Source organism: Podarcis erhardii (assembly GCF_964252035.2).
Source record: "Podarcis erhardii genome assembly, chromosome: 1".
NCBI lineage: Eukaryota > Metazoa > Chordata > Lepidosauria > Squamata > Lacertidae > Podarcis > Podarcis erhardii.
Window position 1 is genome coordinate 80773816 of NC_138497.1, and position 22521 is coordinate 80796336.

General features: G+C 43.6%; 1 protein-coding gene across 1 annotated transcript; it reads left to right on the plus strand.

The window, feature by feature from the left end:
• Positions 1–1129: 1129 nt before the first annotated feature.
• On the plus strand, positions 1130–20090 carry LOC309331114 (uncharacterized protein). The gene is made up of 4 exons (XM_081843156.1): positions 1130–1684; positions 3606–3770; positions 17255–17464; positions 19485–20090. The coding sequence occupies exons 1-4, from the start codon at positions 1427–1429 to the stop codon at positions 19716–19718; spliced, it is 867 nt and encodes a 288-aa protein (XP_081699282.1). The 5' UTR covers positions 1130–1426; the 3' UTR covers positions 19719–20090.
• The last annotated feature ends 2431 nt before the right edge of the window (positions 20091–22521 follow it).

Sequence of the window (22521 nt, forward strand, 5' to 3'; positions counted from 1 at the left end):
CCACATCACTTTCATTACCATCTAGCCTAAGATCCAAAGAACTCAAAAACTAGCACACTACTTTGTGATATTTTGATGGGCTTGTTTTAAAAAATGTGGCACTGCCCTAATATGGATTTTGGAATCTTAACTATTTTGCCCACTAGAAAGAGATGGTTACCAACAAAGACTGGAGGATCAAGTAGTGACTTGCACACGTTAGTTATCGAAGACATGTTCTGAGAAGTTCTCCTCGCAGGTGTCTCTGTCTGCGGTGTGAGTGGGAAGCAGAGAAAGGGCCGTCTCCTCTGCGGTGGCTACCAAACAATAGAATGCCTTCCTTCAGAAGCTACCCCAGTACAGTCACCAACATTACTATACAGTGGTACCTCAGGTTAAGAACTTAATTCATTCCGGAGGTCTGTTCTTAATCTGAAACTGTTCTTAACCTGAGGTACCACTTTAGCTAATGGGGCCTCCCACTGCTGCCACACCGCCGGAGCACGATTTCTGTTCTCATCCTGAAGCAAAGTTCTTAACCCGAAGTACTATTTCTGGGTTAGCGGAGTCTGTAACCTGAAGCGTCTGTAACCTGAGGTACCACTGTATTTCTGGTGCCTGGTGAAGTATTTCCCCAAGCTTTAATTTTTTTAAAATATATATAAATATTTTTAACATGCTGAAAGGGTAAGTGAATTGGTAGAACTGGAAGGGACTCCAAGGGTCATCTAGTCCAACCCCCTTCAATGTACAAAATCTCAACTTGTGGTCCTCCATCCAATTTGAAACAATATTGAACTTTGCTTAGCTTTACAAAAGTGATAGCAGTTATTGTTATTGCTGCCGAATTGCTATATATTTGCTGTTGTTTTCTTAAACTGTCCTAGAAGCTCTGCTGGAGGGTGGTTATACATTTTTCAAATAAATAACATATATGAGTGAACAGTTGTATAATTCACAATTTAAAAAAATATATGGGTTGCAACTTCGATAAATTAGGAATGTATCAGAACACCAGTGCATCATCTAATGCTTGTATGCGTATATGGTCCTTAAGCTACAACAGCCATACTGTATTAATAACTTTTTTTAAGTAATGCTGATATATTTTAAAGTATACGCTTGCAAAAAGGAGAGAGCGCGCATACTTCGGGGGCGGGGAGCGGGAAGATCCCATCTCAAGTCAAGAGCGGGGCATGCCGCGTTACACAGAGGGCAAACAGTTCACACATCCGCCTGCCCAAGTCCCCCAAATTTGGAGGTTCCTGCCTAAGTTTCGATTCCTTCAGTTTGCCCACTATTCCATGCTGGGAAACAGGGAGCGCATCCACGCCTCCCCGGGATAAAAGCCCGCCAGCTCCGCCTCCTCCCTCCGCCTGCCTTTCACTCCCCGGATCGCTGCCCCGCGAAGCAGTTCTTCTTGAGAGACCCGGTTGCAGGCGAGAAGATGGCAAGCGGCGCCCACTTCCCTTTGCCCGGCCAGGCCAGCGGCGGGCTGCCGCGCTACGAGGAGCTGAAGGACGAGCACGACATGGCCATCCTCGACCCCGCGGGCGCGTCGCCTGGCTCCACCGTGATCCACATGCACAACCAAAGCCAAGTCTGCGTGGCGCCTCCCCGCGACCATATCTTGTGGTCGATCTGCACCATGATGTACTGCAACTTCTGCTGCCTCGGGTTCATGGCCCTGGTCTTCTCGGTTAAGGTGAGAAGGGCAGGGTGGACGAGAGCTCCGCCGCCCATGGGACGCTCCCACCCCTTCCTGCTCCATGCTCCATTTGCCCCCTCGTGGGTGGGGGACGGGGAGGGGGCGTAAAGCCGGCGGGACGCGATCAGGACTTTTTAAAAAAAAGTTTTGGGTGCTCAGAAGTCCCTCCAGCCTTCCCAGGAGCCCTCTCCTATCCGTGTTTACTCGGAAATGAGCCCCGTTGAAGTCGATTCAACTTTTAAAAGTATCTGTAGGGTTGCTGCTTCGCTTGCTAGAGGGAGGAGGGGAGATATTAATCCCCTCCTCTCATTGGCAAGAAGCTGGGGAATGACGGCGTTGTTTCTTCTTTCCTAAGTTTTCAGAGCCGAGATTTAGATTTAACCCATGGGGTAAAGTATAGCTTTAAACCGGGCCCACTTATGCCTTTGAACCAAAACTCTGCCCTGGCTACAAAGTCTGGCGGATCAAGCTAGACTGTGACGCGTCCATGTGTCAGCCCTGTGTTGATGTATAAAGATGGGGCGGGGGTCTTATTTCCTGCAAGGAAAGGGGCATGGGAGGGGAGGGAAACCTTTCTCCCAGTTGGCTCACTTCCAACATTGAAATTGCCTGGGAGGAAAGGTTTTAAAACAAGGGAGCACAGTGAGGGAAAACAGCATTTTGCCCACCCCCCTGCATCATCTTGTGTGTCTGCATGTGCAACACGTGGGGGGGGGCGGGGAACACCCATCCATCTGGCTTTATGTATATAAAAATGGGCAACCTTAAGGGACTGATCAGGCAGCTGCAGCCTAGCAGTACCACAGCATTGCTCCGGTTTACATTCCACACTCAGTGTCTGTGCCCTTGCCTTCCACTGGTGGTAGGGAGCCTCAGTCGGTAGAGCATGAGACTCTTAAGCTCAGGGCAAACGTTAAGTTAGTGGACTAGATGACCTTCGGGTCAATTCTATGATTCTATGAAATTGGAGGGAAGTTAATAGGGCAGGGCAAAAGCTAGCTGGTCTCTAGGAAACTTGGAATTCAGTTCTTAAATTTGCTGGTCACCTGCTCTGATTGTTCAGGCAGCCTCTTTCTCCAGAGCTTAGCATTGAAAAACAAATACTGTATCTAAGACTATCTAAGCCCCTGAGGTAGGTGTTTTCTACACTTCAATAGTAGAAAACTTTGTTGTGCATGTAGCTTAACACAGAAGAGTAAATGACCAAAAACCAAGTCCATTTATCATCTGCAACACAGATTTTTCTTTTAGATTGCTTTGTGTGATTGCAACATCTGTGGGATTTCCCCCCTATCATCTTAACTTTAATATGCAAAACAAAAAATTCCTTCCAGTAGCACCTTAAAGACCACCTAAGTTAGTTCTAGGTATGAGCTTTCGTGTGCATGCACACTTCTTCAGATACACTGAAACAGAAGTCACCAGACCCTTCTATATAGTGAGAAGGTGGGGAGGGGTATTGCTCAGAAGGGTGGTGGGAATGGGTGATTGGCAGATAGCTGTGATGAGCCTGTTGACGACTCTTAACGAGAGTGTATCTGAAGAAGTGTGTATGCACACGAAAGCTCATACCTAGAATTAACTTAGTTGGTCTTTAAGGTGCTACTGGAAGGAATTTTTTGTTTTGACTATGGCAGACCAACACGGCTACCTATCTGTAACTTAATATGCAAAAATAATGATCTGCAAGGGCAACAACAGACCAATAAGCCACATGACATGAGAGACATAACTAACAACTGGCATAGTGACATCCTTTCTGGTGTGTAAAGATCGGGTTCTTCTCATAATTTGGCTGCTGCTGATCAGATAATAAGATCGTATAAACCCAGAGGTGTGGGAGCAGCTCTGCACAAGCAGCTTATCTTCTAGCTTGATTTCAATCGCTGACTTTTGTTTCTTTCTTCTTTCTAAACAGGCAAGAGATCGCAAAGTGGTTGGTGACCACAGTGGAGCTCGCAGCTATGGTTCTACTGCCCAGTGCCTCAACATCATAGCTGTGACCCTGTGCATTGTGCCCATTGTCATTGTCATCATCCTGCTAGCAACAGGGTTTTTCACTCCCCAATTTCATAATGGTTATTAGAAAGCCTATGGAGAACCATGTCACAGACGGGTTTCCCTTGTAAAACCACTCACTGCCTTTTCCCTTGCTGCCAAGGTTCCCACTCAAGTCACTTTGTTTGTGGGTAATGGTGATGTTTTGCTTTCCAATGACACGGGTGTGTAGCTGGTCAAAGAGCAGCCCTTATATTGAGAATATGGTACTTCCAGTGATGTCTCTCTAGTGCTTGCCAAGACGGAGCTGGATAAGCATCAATTTCAAGAGTTGCCATGCTGTGAATTGTGCATTAGAGGGATTTCCCCACCCCCCCCCAAAAAAAAAATTCCACATGGCTCTAGTGCCTCTTCTCTCAAGTTATTTTCCTAGCATCCAGTTTTCTCTCTTGCTGGTACACATGGGGACCAAGTGCCATGAAGATTCATCTCCTGTTCCTGATGCAAGGAAGACAAATTATCCAGTATTTACACCCCCCACACACTTCTTTGTAATAAGAGATGCTTGTAGTTTGTTTTTGCAACATATCACCGTAATACATTTGCTTAAACATATTTTAAAAAACAAGCTTGTGAAGTTTTTGTTCTTGTACATGTTTATTAACAAAGAAGCTATGCACACCCTAAAAAGAGGGGCTACAAAATGAGTTCCTGTTGTAAGGATAATAGTTTCCTAGGATGTGTTTACACTCCAAAGCCATCCAAATAATGTTCTTTTGCCATGGTGACTATGGCTGTGCTGGTGTTACAGGGAAACAATTAAATGGTGCCTGTGACATCAGTGCAAGCAGAGTTACAAGTCTTGCAGCAGTTATCTGTGCCATTTCCACCCCCAAACACAAAGCGTGCATTTCATCCTCTCCGTGCTTGGCTACCTGCTTCTAATTACCACCAAAAACAAACTTTAGCTATCATGGAGAGGCAGGGCTAGCCCTCTTCCCAGCCATGTGGCAATAGATGCCCAATTGTACAATTAAAAAAATTGAAGTATTCTTCACTTGGAAAAAGCACAGCATCTAGAGTCCTAGTTGTAGGTGAATGGGAGACTGGACTGAGTGAAGATGTAAGAAGATTCAGTGATGAGTTGTAGGTTTCATGATACTATATGAAACCAATTACCGGGGACAGTGTCTCACTAGAAGTCTTCCAGATAGAGGCTGGACAGACAGGTCTGGGAGGGGGAGTGGAATCTAGCTCTGCATTTCCTGCATCAGGCAAGAGACTTTATCTGGCAGTGCAAGAGATTTTGGCACCTGAGGCAAACCACAAAATAAGGTGTCCCACCCATCCGCACCCCAGCCAGGGAAGAAAGGGTAAGTGAAGTTGTACATTGGGAAGTGTGGGGGAATCAAACCAACCTTACTGATGTGGAAATCAAAGTGGTGAAGGGCCCCCACTCTGAATCATGCTGGGCAGATGCAAAGCCCAGGAAACCCTAGAGGGCAACCCCCACCATTTCTTCCCTAGGGGTACAAGGTGACCAGCAGTGCCTCCTATTTGCTTAGAGGCTGAATTGCAGCAGGAGGGGGTGGAGTGGCCACCAAAGAGGCAGCAGATCTGGCCTCCAAGGAGTGTGCATCAGCAGTGAGCAATATATTCCTTAGATGCTGGAACTGTGGATCCTGCCACCTGAGGTGGTTGCCTCACCTTGTCTCATGGGTGGGCTGGCCCTGTTAAGAGGCATTTAAAAGTATGTATGATGTGGATGGATACCTCCCCCACCCCCTGCTTTGCTCATAACACCAGAACCTAGCTCACTGGGTGAACCTAAATGGTGGGAGATTTAGGACAAGCAAAAGGAAATACAGTTTTGCATAATGTATTTTAATTTAATGAATTTGCTGCTACAGCTGATGTCCAAGAAGTGGAGACTGGACATACAGTCTTATCCTCTGTCAGTTTGTCTTAACATCTTTTAAAGTTGGTAGCCATCACTAGATCCCGTGGGACACAATTGCACTTGTGACCAAAACTGACTTTCAAGCACATATGAAGCATATTTTCCCTCAAAGAATTCTGGGCACTGTAGTTAAAGGTTGATTGGATTTGTAAATTGCAGTGCCCAAAATTATTGGTGGGGGGAATGTGCTTCAAAGGTGCTCTTAAAATGGGAGAAAATGTATTAAGGGGTGACTTGAATTACTCCACATAGGCAGGGTAAAAGCATATTCTCATGATGTATGGAAGAAAGAGGTAGGGTGTCAAATATATGGATTAAGGCAGATGCTTTTTAACTTGTTCATGATCTGATGTTATGGCAGGTTAAGCAGTGAAGTGGCCCAATTCGCCCATGGCAATTAGGGTCATAAAAACTGAAGCAGACTCTGAAGAGTGTCAAAATCTCTCTCCAGACAGGGTTAAGGGGGCTAAAAAAACAACACACGGTTCAATGTAAGTACGTGTTAATGATGCAATCCTTATTTGCAAATATTTACAGAACTTTTTGGCTCTTGAGGAGATGCAGGGCAAAGGAATGACCTTGTACTTTGTGACTGAACAAATGTAGAATGAGGGCCGCTTTCCCCTATCAACAAACAACTATATTATAAACTGTCCCATGATCCTCAGATGTAGGGAAGAATAGAAATTTAATTAACAATATAAACAGCATCAACTTTTCAATTATAGTGGTACCTCAGGTTACAGACGCTTCAGGTTACAGACGCTTCAGGGTACAGACTCCGCTAACCCAGAAATAGTACCTCGGGTTAAGAATTTTGCTTCAGGATGAGAACAGAAATCGCAAAGCAGCAGTGGGCGGCCCCATTAGCTAAAGTGGTACCTCAGGTTAAGAACAGTTTTAGGTTAAGAATGGACCTCCAGAACAAATTTAAGTTCTTAACCCAAGGTACCACTGTAAATGAAACCATATTACACACAAAGTAAACAAAATGTTTTGTGCTAAATAGCACAAGGAAGAAATAGAGCCATGTGGGAACCATGGAAACAACCACAATGTTGGATAGGAGTCTCCCATTCGCACCCCAAAACCACTTTCTGAACTACCCTCTGCACTGAGGGCTGGAACCATAGCAAAAAACAGCACTCCTCAGTAGTTTGGAAGGTCATCAGGGTTGATAGTGCAGAAAAGTGGCAATAAGTTCAACACAATCAATATGGCTGCATTTCCCCTGGTTCAGTTCCCAGTGTGCTTTGTCACCAAGGTAACCCAAGCGGTAATCCTCATGATTGAGAAAAGGTCTGGCAATGAGACATAACTACATGTTGAAGAACCTTGACCAAGAATGGAATGTGGAGACTTTGCTAGATTCAACACGGTGGGATTCTGAGAGAGCTTCTTTAAGAGAAGTATTACTATTGCTGCCTAAGTAGCTGGAATAATGCCCCCATCACCCACTCAACCAAGCCAAATTTATTGTGGGTTTCCCAGGGGCATTTGGTTGGCCACTGTGGTGAACAAGATCCTGGACTAGATTGGACCAGTGATCTATCCAGCAGATCTCTCACATTGTTAACTACACATTGTGATAATCATGGCAGCCCTGTCATGTGTTGTCACTCTCAAAAATATGCAGCACAGCTTATCCTGGGTCCTGATGTGTGATGCTGGTAGTAAAGCAGCAAACTTTGCTAAATAGGGGTTGGGAGGAGATATTTTGACACCCTTTAAACTGGTTCGTACATGCTGCTCATCACCTGATGACTGCAGCATGAAGCAGTCAGTTGGGTCTGTGAATAAGTCATTGCAGATCAGAGAAAAGAAAATACACAACACCTCAGGCACAAGGCCTTTCAGTGGAACCCATTCACACATTCATCTGTGAGTCATCAAGAACTGCTGTGTAACCAAGTGATAAACAATCAAATTATATCTATACATATGTAAGCTGGATCATAACGAGCAATCAGTTATATTCTCTTGGCTACATGGCAATAGGTTTAGTTATCAAATCACTGTTTGCAACTGAGCCATTGATAGGAGATATTTTCATTTCCCCTGTTTTCCAAAACAGTCCTTAATCCAGAACAAAATAACTTCACAGACTGAAAGGTGAGGGAGAATAATCGCTTCCTTTCCATGTCTGTCAACTTCAATGGAAAATACTCAGTACTCACTAGCACAAATTATGTTAACTTTTGATATGGCAAACTCAGTATCAGAGGGTGGGGGAGTCTACAAAGAAAAGCCTTTTGCTAGCCTGACCTGAAGGACAGAAGAGAATGTAGAGAAGCACAGCCAAATGTAGCCCACCAGCTATGAATGGGTAGGGTGCCCATTTTGATGCTTTTTTAGGATGGCAAAAATAAGACTTGGGTGCTGAACACCTGGCAAGCCACAATATGTTACCTTGTTTGCTTGGTGCACCATAACTTATGCAGGCATGGGTTAAACTTATTTGTAGTAACAACTGAATAGCTGAATAACTGAGGGAGAGGGAGAGGCTGGGTGAACAGCCAATTTTTTTCAGAGAAAAGCTGGAATTAATTACGGGTAAATTCTTATCTGTATAGTCATGGCTGGTTCCTTTGCTTTTGAGCTTTGGGAGTTGCAGGAGTCATCAGACGGCCAAATCTTTGATCAACAACTTTTCTGTCCGATTTTCTCTGCTCTGTTTAAAATATGGCAACCCTAGCTATCTATAAGATTTGGGTATTTTCCACCTACGCCCTCATCTGGTTAGGTGAAGTGATGGCAAAGTGATGATGCTGCATGGTGTATGAAGAATGTATGAATGCTTGCTTGGACTTCAAACCATAATACTAGTAACTTCAGGCATTTATTTAAAAAGTTATCCAATTAAAAGGTATCTGAAAAGCTAGTCAGGCTTTCCTTTTAGAAATGTGTTCCAAAGTGGAGTCTTGTATATTCTGTTATATTTTACTCCAGGAAGACCCATTTATCCTAAATAGAACCCAATAAGACCAACATGTATATAGAAAATATTTTTTTAGAATGTGATCCCATTGAGATCCCAAGATTAAATTTTGCAGGAAGCTCTTAGAAATATGAAATAATCAATACATTTTTGGGGGAAATTTTAATCATATTAATTTTTAATCACTTAAAAAAAATTATGCATATTAACTTTAAAGTAAATCCATCATGTGCCATATCATATTAAAGCTCATGAAGTTCTGAAGAGATTGGTATTTTTAATTTTGAAATATCTCAATTCTGGGCTGAGCTTTTAATGTTTTTGTGTAGTCTGGCAAGGCCAATTGTCAATTAAAAAAAGAAATCAAACCCTCATAACTCAAAAACAATATGAGATTTTTTTAAAAAAATCAGATTCAGACTTGGTTCTGATCATTCAACAAGTGTACAAAATTTTCAAGAAAATTGAACCACTTGATATGGAATGACCTGGAATCTCACACTGCTTGAGTATTGGGTAGTGTGTAACAATATATTGCCTAACCAAAAAGTTGACATCCCAAGAAAAGACACGGGATTGTTAGGATTATATATGGCTTGTTCCTGGTTGGAGACGAGAGGAGTTCTCATTCATGATTGACCAACTGCCCCTCCACCTCTTCTAAGAATCCTGATGCCCTAGTCTTTTCTCTATTGATCTCCATTTGCTTTGTGAGCAGGGTTTCATCTGTTGCTGCCATTTAAATGCAGGGCAGTGGGGAACATGAACACACACAAACACTGCAATGATACACAAGGACCCTGTGTAGACAGCTCAGGTGCACTTTGGCTTCCCAATCTTCAATTGCTATGGATTCACAGTTGGTGCAGAACAGCCTCCCTGTCATGGTGTTCCTAGGAAATGTCTCTACCCATTTCATGCCTAGTCTCTACTTGAGTCCATAGAAAGGAGAACTCGAAGCAGAAGAAAAGGACCTGGAACAGACCCAAGTTCACTAGTTCTTCTCCTTTCTGCTGTGAGGTTTCTGGTGCAATGAGAGGATGCCAGTATCTTTACACCTGTAAACACACTGGAAACCTTGGACCAGGTGAAGAGAAGCCGGAAGACTGTGTTGGGGCTTCCCGTGTCTACTATTGTGGGCTGCAATATTGCCAACCTCCTTTTCTGCTCCAGGCCTTGGAGCATGTCACAAAGGCTTAGGCATTGTCCCTGTGCATATTCAGAATGGATTGCATGAAAAGAATTCTCAGCACCATAATCCACTGCAGTTGGGCAAAGCATACCCTGTGACTGCCTCTGCAGATAAACTGGCAATTCTTGGAAACTATTGATTCTTATTTACTGAGCAACACTGCAATTCACCACGTTAGCCTTGGTTCCAACTGGTCCTCCCTCCCCTCCCTAATAAGGGAAGGAAGAAAGCAGGTCAACACATGTTCAAATTCATGTTTATATTTGCAGAAATATTTTCTTTTGGCTACCTGGTACTTGAAGCTTGGAATTCTGGCAAACTGTCCAACTTAACTATCATCATGGGGATCCATAGGATTTTTTTCCAGAAGAGAGCAAAGTAATGTTTCAAACAAATGTAACTAATGCCTGACCAGGGGAGAGGCGTGGGAACACCCAGCCTCTGAAAAACTTATACGCCATCCAGCTATAGCCCTCCTTTGTTTTTTAGTAGGTAGACCTGGCATCCAGAGAACACCTCCCATTCACTGCTGAGACCCTCCGTTTCCCCCAAGTCCCCTTTACCTCCGGCAACTCTTAATTGCTGCTACACTCAATCTCGTAATCACCCCCACATTTCCTAGGGGAAACCCCCAACACACCAGAAAACCAACACTGAATTACATGCAGAGTTGTCTTACACTACTCTAACTTATTCCTCCAACCCCCAACAAAATGGGTATAACAATACTGGGTTTCTCTGCAGGGCCGGCATATCCCACGCTCAGTCACAGCTCTGCCTCCTCCAATATGGATACCATGATGGCTTTTTTTCTGCATTAGCAGAGGAATTTCTAAAATGTTTACAAATTCAGGGGTTTAAGACCAGAGTTACAAAGAAATTGAACTGCTGCTTTGGCTGCTACCTGTCGCTTCTGAGTTGATACACTATTCTCTAATCACAGCTGCACTAAAATTCTGGATACCTGAATTGATTTTATGAGGTGTGGCAATCACATCTTCACCAGGAAAGATCAACCTAAAAGGCTTTAAAATGAACTAAAAGTTTCCTTCTTCTTCTAGGTGTTTCACTTTAGCCTTCTTTTCACTAATTCAGCTGGGAGGACCCTCCCGCCCAAGGCCTAATTAAACCTGGCAGGAGTCCAGAGGGCCATTTCCCCCCACACCTGACATAGAGACCAGGAAGTTACCTGAGTGATTCAGGCTGAGCTGTTTCACCACCCTTGTTCTATTCAATGGGCTGTTCAGTAAAGTTTGGATGCATTATGCAAGAGTTGTAAGGAAATGATTACCACCTGCTGAGCGCTTTCTGCTTCTCTTGACCCTCAAGTCCAGCACCGACCAGGATGCTGACTGTGAGGCCACAGTTTCACCAACTAAGGAGCCAGACCAGATCAGGGGCTCACTCAACCTGCGGTAGGCAGGCAGAAACCCACTGAATTAGATAAAACAGCACCAGGGCCCCTCAAACTGCAGACAGGATCATCATGAGCAACTTCTCCTGGGCATGAGACTATAAAAAGCCTTGCTGATCAGCCCAGTGGCCCATCTAGTCTAGCATCCTGTTCTCACAGTGGCCTACCAGATGCACGCAGGTCCTGCTTCCCATAGGCAGAAGCACTCTTCCCACCTGCAGCTCCCAGCAATTGGCATCCAGGGGCATGCCACCCCCAACAGTGGTGGCAGAGCATAACCAATGTGGCTAGTAGCCATTGATACCCTTATCCTTTACAAAGCTGTCTCTAATCCTCTTTTACAACTATCCAAGTTGATGGCCATCACTAGCTCCTGTAGGAGTGACTTCCATAGTTTAACCATGCACTGCGTGAATAAGTTTTCTTCTCTCTGCTGACTCTTCCAACATCCTATTTCATTGGTTGTCCCCCAGTTTTAGCATGAGAGAGGGAACACACCAGGCAACAGGCCGCAAAGCACAGGGAAAGTGCCTTGCCAGGGGACTGTCCCGCTAAGAGTTCTCCCAAAGGGGGAGTATCTTCAGAGCCACTTGGAGAGCCCACCCCACTTTTAAGGTCAGGGCTCTGCTCATCTCTTATGTTTGTTTATTCACACTCCTGCCACCTAGCCTGCCCCAGAGTTTTCAAATCTTCCTCTCTTACTGTTTTCTCTCTCCTTGGTAACTGCTTGCTGCTGAAGGAGCATATTTTGAATGAGTCTTCCAATAAGCTTTGTCTAAACAGAAGTGGAATTTATCAACAAAGAGATGCCCACTTTAAAACAAGAAGTTTTATAAAGGGGTCTGTTAATATATAATTCTGTATGCACTGAGTGTTAAAACAAAGCTATTGAGTTTATGTTGAATTGAATGTTGTTTTGTTAAAGAAGATTGGTTTGGATTTCTAAAGGCTTGCTTGCTTGCTTCCTTGCTTGCTTGCTCTTTCTTTCTTTCTAAAAAAGAAATAACTGTGTGTGTGTGAAGGCCAGTCTGGGACTTAGCAGACCCTGAACTGGCAATGAAAGCTTGTTTTCCTCTAGAATGGAATCTCTGGAGAGTTGAGAACTCATACTTTTCAAGTGCCTCATTGAGGTGAATACATGGCTGACACAGGATTAGTCAAGATAGGTTTCTCTCTTTTTGAAGCTCAAATTGAAATGGTGTGATGATACGCTTAGGCTCAAATGTTTCATGTAGCTTCTTTGGCCCATTAAGGTCTGCATTAAAAATGTCATACAGGCTATTTCTGCTATCTCAGCCTCTATTGTAACATTGAGAACTTCGTGTGATTTGTCAGGAAAAGGTTCTCTGTGTTCCAAAATTATTTCCTACATATTAGAAATATTGGTTGCTCCTCTGTGGAGAGTGGAAGTAGGGTCAGGGGGGTGTCTTTGGCAGTGGGAGAAGAAATAGGTATGCTCGATCAGGGTCTGGGGTTCTAAGGGAGCCTGGAATACTTTGCTGGTTTTTAAACAGAGGTTGGATGGACATCTGTCATGTTTGATTTAGTTGAGATTTCTGCATTGCATGGGGTTGAACTAGATGGCCCTCAGGACTAGATTACCCACAATAAAACAGAACACCATCTAAGCAGTGCAAAAGAGCATGACAATTAATCCACACTCTCTAAAGCAGTCCACTTCCACACTTTCTTATGGGATACAAGCCCACATGAACCATGTTTGACATTTCCTTCCTGCTTTATTTATACCATAAAACTGGTATAAATGATATATTAGAAACCTTGTTGATCTCAGCTTTTAAGATCTATCAAATTGCAATTATTGTCCCCCATTTATATACCTTTTAGGTATTTATCATGAAACCAAAGTACCAAACAAGGACAGGAAGTTTTGAAGAAGCTACCACAGCTGCTGCCAGTGTAGAGCTGAATTTAACAGATGAACAAAGGACGCCACTGTCCAGCCCCTTGAAACTGAAAAAAGCATACCACAGAGTGTTGTCATAAGTTCAGATGGAAAAGGTCAGTCTATCTGCTTTCTCACAAATGAAATCTCTGGGTTTCTCTTCTTTCCCCATAGCTCACAAAACAAGAACAGCTTTGATGGCAGAAATTCTGTCAGTTTCACAGACTGCAGCACATTTATTATAGTAGCCAAAGTTCAACCTAAATAGCTCTGCTTCTGGCCTGGGCTTTTGAAAGATTATGTTTCATTAGTTTCTACTTAGTCTCCTAGAATAAGGGTGCAATCCTGTACTCAGGATCTGCTGGTTGAGGAGCTGTGTTGGAAGCTCCACTAGCAGTGAAAGCAAATGGGATGGGGGGGGGGAGATGGGGGTAGAGAATGCTCATTCTAACACATTACCCCTCCACATATTTGTTAACTGACTACATCCTGCTAAGATTCAGAGCCAATCTGAAAGCAGCATCTATTATGTTTTTCAGATCATCTGTAATCACAAACACACACATTATTTAGTGTAGGACTCAACGTGTCATATATCAGAATTATTCCAGGAATAGAAAAACTACAAAAACCAAGGGTGTTCTTCTGCCAATGCAACGGTTTGACATCACCCCCCAGAGGAGTCTCTCAAGACAAACGGTTGCCAACAACAACAACATTAATCTTCCCACTATTATAATCTCAGGAAACAGCCACTGCCCTTTCCTTTGCTCCGATTGTCCTTTTCCTGCAAGACTAGTACTGGGCTGACCACAGCTGCTGTAGGAGATGTAGCACTGCACTGGAGACAGGGTGTTTACCGTATTTTTTGCTCCCTAAGACACACCTGACCATAAGACGCACCTAGTTTTTAGAGGGGGAATGCAAGAAAAAAAATATTCTTTAAAGGGAGCACTGAGCAGAGCCTGTATGCATCCCAGGCATACAGCGCTCCCTTTCACGAGCCACGTGGAGCATGTGTGCGGCGCTTGCAGGCTTTTCCCCGAGGAGGAAAAAGGGCATCCTGTCACTGATGGGTTGCCCTTCTCCCTCCTCGGGGAAAAGCCCCCAAGAGCCACACACACACTCTGCTTGGCTCTTTAAAGGGAGAGTGGCTCTTGCGGGCTTTTGCGGGAGATGGGGGAAGGGACAGAGCCGTGTGCTCTGTCCCTTCCCCCATCTCCCGCAAAAGCCAGCAAGAGCCACGTGCTCTTTAAAGGGAGCGCGGCTCTTGCTGGAGGTGGGGGAAGGGACAGAGCGCGGCTAAGCCAGAAGCTAGAACAGCGAGAGGGAGCGCTGCACAGCAATCCCTCTCGCTGTTCTGGCTTCTGGGATAGCTGAGCAGCCTGCATTCGCTGCATAAGATGCACACACATTTCCCCTTACTTTTTAGGAGGGAAACAGTGCGTCTTATAGAGCGAAAAATATGGTAACCCTTTTCTCCCATGCAATTTCCCCAAACTTTTTTTATATCTGCAGTGGGGGTTGGGGAGAAACATAGGCACAATATGTGTATCTGCTGTTCTTGTGGGGTGGTGGTGCAAAAAGACAGTAATACCTTCCCCCCTCCTTTACTGTTGTGCAGAAGAGGAAATTTCAGTTTGTAATGTCAGTTGAAACTCTCTCTTTTATACAACTATTAAAGGTACAAGCACCATTTCTTTTGCACTGGGCTACCCTAATTTCTTCCACTGCAAAGCTAAAAACACTTTCTTCAGGGTGATTCAGATTGGTCTTCTTTAAACATGGTGCTTTGAGGAAAATCAGTCCCACACACCTCAATAATTAAGATCACATCCTCACATCAGTTGAGCGATATGATCATGAATCTACCATGTCTTGTGTGGTTTGGTCATCAGGAGAATTCTTCACTGTAGTCCTGCCCTGGTGTTTTGCTTTGTAGCCTTTCAGCTGCTGCTGGAAAACGTTCTGCTTTATAAACATTTCTCAGTTTTTATGATTATCTAAGGAAGTAAAGAACTGAACTCTGAGCCAAGTAAATGTTTCTTTATTGAATCAGGCTAAAAAATATTTTCATGTGTACTCAGATTGTGGAAAAGAGCAAGCCTATGCAGGCTTGGATAGCTAGTTTCTAGATGTTTATTTTCTAATGCAGAGTTCTCAGCACTGGGAGTAAAGTAACCTCTATAAAATATGAGCCTGCTTAAGCCCAGGAAAAAGAAGCAGGAAAAAGGAAATATGCCTAATTGTGACAAATGTCAAAAGAGGTTCCAAATTAGATCTGAAATCTGAGTACTCCATGGACATGTTACAACAAGAATAAATTATCAGTATAACTATCTGACGTTCAGAAGACATCTGAAGGCATCCCTGTTTAGGGAAGTTTTTAACATTTGATGTTTTATTGTGCTTTTAATTCTGTTGGGAGCTACCCAGAGTGACTGGGGTATAAATAAATTATTATTATTAGCAAAAGTTTGTCAAGCGCCAAGTGGATATAGATAAATCAATAGGGCAAGAGAAAGGGACTTTTAACTAGATAATTAAAGCTGGGCAAAGCAGGAATAGTGTCATACGAGTGGTTTTTTTCTCTAAAAAAAATGTTTAGGGGCACTCCAATTTTCCTACTCATATTGAAATACTGCCCCTTAATGTGGCCAAACTTAGATTCACAAAATGTTTACCCTGCGTTCCCCAGAAAAAAAGCCCTGAATACAACCTGTTTCCTGGACCAGGCAACTGCATCTCTGCAACAAACTGAAGTTTCAACAGGTCAGGTTTTTGGGTTGCTATGTGTCAGGCAGGGAAAATACACAATATATTTTCTAGAATAATATAAAGTTGTAATACTATGTGTGCCTAAGTATACAAATACAGCATTCAGTTAACTTTTACTCAGAGGAGATTTGTGGAAATTAATGGACCTAAGTTAGTCATGGCCATTAATTTCAAAGGGTCTACTAGGAGTAAAAGTTAGCTGAATGCAACTCTTTACTAAATGAACTGTACCCCAGTCGCCTTTTGGTACTGAACAAAAAAATTGTTGTCAAGATTATTTTAGTGGGGGTTTTTTAAGAAGCTGGACTAGCTGCCTTTCTCATATACTTGGTCATTTGTCAGACCATGGGCATACTCAGGATTTGAGGGGGGCAGGCTTTATGGTGGGGGGGGGGCAGAACCAAGTTATCTGCGAGGCAATTGGCCAGTTAGTTAAGTATTTTTATTTATTTACTTGATTTAGCCCGCCCCGCCCCCCCCCGCTACGCCCATGTGTCAGACCCTTTAGCTCCTCTTTTTGAAAGTAAAAGCAGGGTACAAGCGTTGAAATGCAGTGATAGGCCTGTCTCCAGGGCTGGATTTAGGTTTGATGAAGCCCTAAGCTAGTGAAGGTAATGGGGCCCTTTATATGTCCAGCTGTCCTTTGTCAACAACAAATTGCCGCTGTTTTTTGTGCTGAATATATGCTATATGGTAATTTTAGGGAGCAGACTAGCAGGCAGGGCCCATTACTTACATCATAGGAGCCTACACAACACAAAACACTGTTGCTATATGTAGGTTTTATTTTATTTGGTTTTTATCTAATATTTTGGAAATGTACATCCAGGTTTTTCCCCCCTTTAAATTTTCTGGGAGCCCCCAAGAGAGTGGGGCCCTAAGCTATAGCTTGTTTAGCTTATACCTAAATCCGGCACTGCCTGTCTCACAGGAATATAATTCCCCCTTTACTTTCTGACGGTAGTTCTCAACTCCCCCAGCTTTTTTAAAAAAAACACTACGCTAAAAGCTTGCTGGCGAATTACCAGTGTGTGAGATACATGGCGGTTCCTTTTCTTTAGGCTGCTGCTAGACAGCGGGCGGGATAAGAACTCGAGCCTCCCCAGGCCGCGTGGCCCCAGGACCGCCGCTGAGCTTCCCCCGCGGCTCTGGGAACAAACCCGCCTTCCCTCCCGCGCCCTCCAGGGATATACTGTATATCCATTGCCCTGTTCGCCCTGCTCCGCTCCCATTTCCGAGGAGCAGGACAGAGGCCCCAGCTTCGCGCGCCAGAGGCCGCTCCTGACTAATCAGAGGCCGAGGAGACCCTCCCTCACCCTCACGGGCAGCGGGATCCTCTTCTTCCTCCTCCTCTTCCTCAGCAGCTTCCCGCCAGCACTAGCAGCTCTCGGCCACCATGGAGCTGGAAAGTGCCATGGACGTCAACCTGAGGCCCTACAGCGTCGAGATGATCGGCGGCGACACCATCACGATCTGCCCTTACCCGTTCGTCGTCGAGCAGCCCAAGGACTACGTGCTCTGGTCGCTGTACAACTTCTCCTTCATGAACGCCTGCTGCCTGGGCTTCGCGGCCCTCGTCTACTCCATCAAGGTGAAGGCGCCAAGAAAAGGCGGGAAAGCTCCGCCAGTAAATCCTCCGGCCGTGTTCCCTCCTCACCCCTCACTTTAGTGTCCGCCGACGGCCCCCCCCACCTCAAAATGGCTGGGCAATATTTTTGTCTGGCCCAGAATATATTGTACACCCCTGTTCTTGCTTCGTTTCCTGCCCTTGCTAGGACAACCCCTCGCTTTCCTCCTAGCGTTGCCCTTTCCAAGCAGCCTTTGTACTTTTCTCAGCAACTCTGGGAAAGTAGAAATCCAACAGCTGTGGCTCCCTGGTTCCCTTTGTGGTGAGAAAAGCCTCACCTGTTGGATTTCTGCCAGTTTGTTGTTGTTTAGTCGTGTGAGACTCTTCGTTACCTCATGGACCAGGAATGTGTTAAACTCTCAAAGTTCATCCCTGTGCGCTTTCCAAGGAATTCCCCCCCACCCACCCCCCAAGACATTCAAAGCTGTGGATTCATTGTGGAAAGTTCCCCATCTCCTGTAATTCCATATCCACTATAGAAGACATACTTTTCATTTTTTTCATCATTTTTCTACTAAAAAATTAGGTATGGAGGACATATTTAGAGGCATATGGCCTGTTTTGCTTGAAAGTATTAGGATTCAGCAGTATAAATTACTCAGTGACACTGAAGCAGTAGGGAAGGCTATTTTCATGTTCTCTAGCTTTGAGATGGATGAGTTTCAGAATACAACTCATTCGTGTGTGTATGGGGAGAGAGTTATATTAATAGGATTTTTGGTACATTTGAGAAGAAAATGCCCTCCAATCCCTCTTACCGCCTTAGTTATTAAGATACAGTCTTGGGCACTGTTTGGGGATTGATAGTTAATGTCTGCAGGGGGTCTCCAGCTGTGGCACCTGTGGGCACAGTGACACCTTTGAAGTATTTTCTGGTGCCTTCAGCACCCCTGAGGCTCTTCCCGCTTACTGCCTCCTTCATCTTAAGGTGGTAGTGTGATGGTGAGGGTTACTGTTTTCTCCCATGAAAGTACCTTTGAAGGAGAAAATTGGAAGCTTGACACTCTCACTTCCTCTTTCAGCTGTACCGTAAAGTATGTGTTTTTTCAAGGCTCAGGGTAATTTTACTAGATTCAACTTTTACAGAGATCCCTTGGGAAAGTGAGGTGTGTGCATTGTTTGTGTGCGTATCTGTGTTTTGCGAAAGTGGGAAGAGAGAACAGATGGTCTTGAAATGGTATAATCTAGGTTCCACTTCCAACAACAATCCCCTTGTTTCCTTTGACTAAACTGTAAAGATCACAGATCCAGTGGTCTCTGGATCTGAGACACATAATCTTATATATCTCAACTTTTAATTCTTTATTTTTTTTACAAGGAATCTCCTTAAAACCACCATCAAATCATCGGTCACCTCTGTGTCCATAGTCTGAGATTTGTGGGTGGTTTTGTTGTCATCCTATGCAAAAATCATGAGGCTCCGTGTTTTAAATAAATGTTTTTTGAGGTAATAGGAAGCAACACACCTGTGATTGTTACTCTTCAGTCTGTCAGTGTAAGCTTTAATCATGGGGGTTGGGGTGTGTGTGGCTTGTATAAAATCATGCACATTCAAGAGGATCCATTTAAAATTTACTGGATCTGATTTTTGCTCATGGAAAAGTAAAGTGAATTTGAAGGTGGGCACATGTGCTTCTGTCTGTCTTGGGAGAGAGGAAAACAGGAGTTGGTTCTTATTACAGTCTCAACATTCCAAATACTTCCTTGGGCCTAGAAGGGTTGGTCGGCTCTTATTAAAAGAATATGAATGAAGACAGATGATGCTGAGGCTAGAATAGGATGCAACCTTTTGGGAAGCAGGAACTTTCATTTTGCACAATCCTTTGGTCACTAATAGCACTGAACAGGAAACTGTAGATTTGATTATGATTACACAACAGCCATGGAAAGTCCATTTGAGCTTTAGGTGTTGTAAGCATGTGCAAATGTTTCCAATGTTAATTCTCATTTGTTTGTTTGTTTGAAAAAATTCTCTCCCCTGCAGGCAAGGGATTGTAAAGTCGCTGGAAATGCTGAAGATGCAACTAGATATGGCAAGAGAGCCAAGATTCTGAACATCGTTGCAATAGTTCTGGGTGTCTTGTTGTTCCTTTTGCTCTGTGGCTTGATTGCCAGCGTTTTAATAGCTTTACAAGAAAGAGTCCAGAAGTTGTTTAATGAATACAAAACGAACATGGGGGATGTTTTTGGATCAGGGAGTGGATCTGGGGCTCCCTAAACAAATCTTTAAGCACTGGCTATCCTTTCTTCTGCTTGTGAAAGTGCCTGCCCTGCTCATTCATTTGCCAAGGCATGAGACCTTCTGCAAAGCAGTACTACTCGCATTTATGAAGATGTACTGCCACTGATTGCCTACCATCCAGTTTGAGATGTTTATTGAAAAAAATGCAATGCTTTTATGAGTGGTGATTTCTCTGTCCCAAGCTCTGGATTTGCAGCATTTCCAGTTCTGTTACTCATGGGAAGTGCCATATTCATTTGGTTTTTCAGTATTTTGGCAAGTCTCCAATTCAGTATGTGTATTAGAGCTTTCCTTTATTGAAATTTTACATTTGATGTGAATTCTAAGAAAATAAAACGTATTTTGTTATTCCGTGTAAAGTTACTCTGTTAATCACCCAGTAGAGGGGCATCTTTTCCAACTGGCAGTTTGTTGAGCTCCACAAAGACACAGCCAGCTCCTCTTCCAATGTCGACAACCTTGACTGTCTCCTCCATTGAAAATGAGGCTTTCACACTATTTCCCACGGCCTGTGGAATTGGACAGAGCTCTGGCAGGAAGAAAGAGAATGCCAAACAGTGAAGCAACAACCGTGTAGTGTGGTTGGCTTTGCTGCTCATTTGGTTTTTCCGCTTGTTCACTTGTCCAGGTAAGAGGGTACTGCTAGTTTGGCCCAGCTCAGATAACTTGTTTCTTGTGGAAATCCAGCCCAGGACTAGAGAAGGATGAGAGAGGAAAAGCTTTTAATAACCCCTTCTCCGTCTCCCTCTGACTACACAATGTTGTCCAGGTGGGGAAGCTTGCACACTTGACATGTGAAGTGGGTGGGACAAAAGGAGTTACTCAGAAATCCAGCAAAGCTGAGGATATCAAAGTTTTGGTGCTGGCATGTGGCTGGAAAACATGGATGAAGAGATGGACAGAGGAGATTATAGGGTTGGATGGGAAGGTGAGAAGGGGGGCACGCTAGAACACAGTCTATTTGGGAACTGTTTGAATACAGTCCACTCTCCTTTTTTGGAAATTATTCTCTTTATTTCTGTGAGGCCAAGAGATGGGTCTTGTCGTCTGGACAGCCTGGACATCCATGCACACTGCCCAGGCTTCTGTCCTGGGGAGGTTACTTCAGTGCTGCTAACACAGCGGTGTGACTTCATCCTCAGAGGCACACTACATTGTCTCTTGAGAAAGACAACAAGAACAAGAGTACCTAGGAAGCTCGTGTTGAGTGTGAAAAATGGGATCTTTATTCCCTCTATATTAATTTGCTTGAATGAGAAAAGGGATCATTAAATTTTAAATCAGTTTTCCACAATCTTTCCCAATCTTCAAATATATTATGACCTATGTCTTGTGCCCATTTAATCATAATTGATTTCACCTCCTCATCTTTTGTTTCCCATTCTAGCAGAATACTATATGCGCCTTTCAGCAACTTTACTTTCCCTTCCAGAACTTCCTTCTGAAATCTAGATGTCATGTAACTGAATCCTTTCTTATTGTCTTCTTTGTAAATCTCATGTAATTGCCAATAGTGTAACCAACTCCGAAAATGCTCTTTTATTTCCTCATAGTCTCTTAATTTCCATTTTCCTTCTTGGTCCTTTAACAAGTCAACATACATGAGCCACTTTCCTTTCTTTCCAAGTAGTTTGAGCAGTAAAGCTTCATGTGGCGAAAGCCACCAAGGGGTCTTGTGTTCTAGTAAAGTGCAGCTTTACTTCTTACACTTTCCCATTCAGCTAACGTTAAAACAAAAGCAATAAAACTGTATTAATATACTATAAAGAATTAAATGAATTATTCCAGAGAAAGCAATTCAGTTAGTTACTAGCTACATTTAATTCCCAGCATAAAATAAATTATATCTACAGTGGAAAGTCCAGAATTCTCAAGTAGTATTCCAGATAAGAAACAAAAAGTCCAACACTTTCAAACAAAAGTTATAGTTCTATAAGTAAAATTAGTATTACCAAGGGGCAAAAGAAAAAAATTATATTAGGAAGAATATAAGTAATAGAAGTCTAGTCATGGGTGTAGCCCAGGGCGTTTTTTTCCAGCCAGAACACACTGGCAGACCCTGGATGGAAGTTGGCGCGGCACATGTTTTTGGCACTTTTTAAGGTAGCCCGATGTGGCGCATATTTTTGGTGCCCCCCCCCAAAAAAAAGTTCAACAACTTTGGCACTGCCACCCTTAAATCAAGTAAAGAAATAAAAACACATAACTAACTGATCAACTGCATCACAGATAGCTCAGTTCTGTGCCCCCCAATTTAAATTCTGGCTACACTCATGAGTCTAGTCAGAGTTTAGGGCAAGATGTGTGAAAATGGACCTTGGAAGGAAGTAGTTTGTGACAGATTCTTGGCCATGGAAACAGAAAAGCTGCAAAATTAATAAAAGCGTGAAGAACTTAGATGGAAAATCAAAGAAGACATTGGTCAACATCAGAACCCCCAACAAATAGGAGAGACTGTGTCTGAGTGTGTGTGAAAACGTACTTGGAAGCAAATAATTCCTCCCCTGAAAGGATTCAGTGTCCATGAATGTTATCTTCTCACTAATGCAAGGACAAAAATGTCCCACTCTTGCCGAAGAAACAGCAGCAAGAAAGCCAGAGATTCTCCCACCCTTGTCTGTGTGTCAGTAGAAATTCTGTTGGCAACTAGGGTAATCATAGTCCAAAACATTTCTTGCATTCTGACTGATTCTCTCTAGTTGCCCCCTAAATAATTTCCTCCTCTTTAAAATGTCCTGTATTAATTTATGATTTCAAGCAAGATCCTAGGTCTTATTTG